Source organism: Penaeus japonicus, unplaced genomic scaffold, assembly GCF_977035675.1.
Source record: "Penaeus japonicus unplaced genomic scaffold, GWHDUDI00000001_assembly GWHDUDI00000001, whole genome shotgun sequence".
Taxonomy (NCBI): Eukaryota; Metazoa; Arthropoda; class Malacostraca; order Decapoda; family Penaeidae; genus Penaeus; species Penaeus japonicus.
Genome location: NW_028234403.1, coordinates 32,684,301 through 32,686,800, shown reverse-complemented (window position 1 = coordinate 32,686,800; position 2,500 = coordinate 32,684,301). Strand labels below are relative to the sequence as shown.

At 38.5% G+C, this 2,500-nt stretch overlaps 1 protein-coding gene across 1 annotated transcript in view; it reads right to left on the bottom strand.

The window, feature by feature from the left end:
• The window catches only part of LOC122256067 (spondin-2), a 55,989-nt gene extending 54,244 nt beyond the window's left edge, over window positions 1-1,745 (bottom strand). The window contains exon 1 of the mRNA XM_043020529.2: window positions 1,288-1,745. Coding sequence (XP_042876463.1) covers window positions 1,288-1,501 — 214 coding nt within the window. The 5' untranslated portion in view covers window positions 1,502-1,745. The remainder of the gene's footprint in view (window positions 1-1,287) is intronic.
• Between the last annotated feature and the right edge of the window lie 755 nt (window positions 1,746-2,500).

Genomic DNA, 2,500 nt, shown 5'->3' with positions numbered 1-2,500 from the left:
TCTTAGGCGATAATCGGTTCATTCATATCCCTATCTTCTATACAAAAAGGAAGATTTTTTGTATAGTTTATTCTTTATATCATAATTGATATGATACCGCTACTGGAGTATAAAATATATTTTTATCTATTCGTTAGATTATCATTTTATGTACGTTTAGTACATAAATATAAACATTATGATCTTAAATCATCGTGCGTTCTAAATTGTAACAGATTTTACTCTCACTGTAAATATATTATCAGCGTAGTAAAATACATGTTTATTACTTAGTCAAAAGTAATAAACAGGTCAACAGGTAAACATGTGCATAATGTATATCATTTATATATATATATATATATATATATATATATATATATATATATATATATATATATATATACAATATGTTTATTTTATATGCTTATCTTCACACCTGGCCTATAACACCTGTCTATTTATGCCATCTTGCTCATCAAAAATATCACCTTTACCTCCTTGGACCTACAGGCCTAACAAACGGCCTACATAGAAAAACTGCATCTAACAGAATATATCATTATTAAATACTATTTCACCCAAATCGTTCATATGCGATAAATCTTAACAGCTGTCTTAACCCCCCCCCCTTCCCCCTCCCCCACCCTCTCTCCAAGATACATGTACATTCACTTTCTCTAACATACACTCGCATCTGCTAATCCTTAGCTCGTGCATTACATTTTGTTTTTTATTCTCTCTCTCTCTCTTTCTCTCTAGAGTTTATTGTGTTTTTACTGTTTACTGAATTTCGAATGATAGCATATACTTATACTAGATCTCTCTCATGTCTTTTACTACTGTAATGTTAACGTAAGTCAAATCTCAAATTTTCTGACTAATACATTCCCCCATGCTATTCTAAGTCATGTCACTCTCTATTTGATCAAAGAAAGATAAATTGCGAATATCCCAAAACGAACGTACAAATGTTTTCACTTTAGACATACAGTACAATGAAAGTGAGAGTGATGCGTCGAGGCAAAAAATAAACAGTGCAACCTGTACACCATGACCCACGTGTAAGCAATACTGATACTAGATATAAACTGACTTAGAACGTAAATGGAGTAAGAAAAATACACCAAGATTCTAGATCAGCTGTTTTAGCATTAAAAAAAAAATCGTTACTATCTTGAGAATGAAAAAGAGAAAGAGGCGTTGACACCTCGACTGTACATGAACCCCTTTCATTTCCCTTTCGGCGCTGGACCGAAGGGGTGACACTCAGACATACTGTACAATGATCAAAGCTCAAGCACTTACCCACGACTTTGGACCACTGCGCTGGGGGTCGCCACTCGGGGTACTGCTTCGGGAATACATCTCTGTCCCACGCCGTCTCTACGAGCACTTTGTACACAGTCAGTCTCTTCGGGTCGCATCCCCCGCTCGGGTTGACCGTCCTGGCACCCACGCAGAGGACACCAGCGGCCAGGAGGAGTGCCAGCGGCAGCGAGAGGCAGCGCGTGCGGGCCATCTTGAAGGGTGCTGGTCACGGGAGAAGGAGCGTGTTATCGGCGGCGGAGCGCGGCACACACTGGCGGCGACGGACCGTTGGCTCGGGCACCTCAGATAGGGCCGGGGCGGGCGGGCGGCCGGGCAGGGATGAGGCCGTGTGTGCGTTTGTGTGTGTGTATGTGTGTGTGTGCGCTGGGAGGTCGTGGTAGACTCTGCTGCGGCTGCTGCTCTTACACGCCTCCACCGCTACACGCTAGGCTGGTGCCGCCGCCCAGCCGACCCGGCCTTATGTACCAACTGTGTGTGTGTATGTGCGTCGCTCCGCAGGGAAGGACAGAACCATGCCAACTCACCTGCACTTCATGATATGCACACACTCACGCACACACATGCACACACGGACGTGCTCACACCTACAGGACCAGACATGCTGACAGACCGGGGGAGGGGCGGGGGGGAGGGAAGCAAGGGTCATAGGATAACCGTAGTTTTGAGGCCCAGGAGTGCCTGCGTCATAAACCTTTCATTCAGAATTGCATTTTGCTTTCGTCGATGTTCCAGTATGATTTTATATGCCCTTTTTTATATATGTAAAATTACTTCTTGCAATTTTACAACTTGCAATTCGACCTCATAATTTTATTTACTTTTCGAATGTTGATGGACTGTATTCTTGACTTCAATGATAATGTTTTATATGCACAGAAACAGTGTGTATGTTATTTTCAATTTGTTTCCATAATCTCTTGTAGAAATATGAAGTAAATAAGATAATAATTAAATGAATAGGTAACATACGCAAACATGTGTATATATATGTATATATATATATATATATATATATATATATATATATATATATATATATAATATTATACATATAAAAATATATGTATATGTATATAATAATATATATATTTATATATATATATATATATATATATATATATTATAATATATATACATATACATATATATATATATATATATATATATATATAATATATATATATTATAT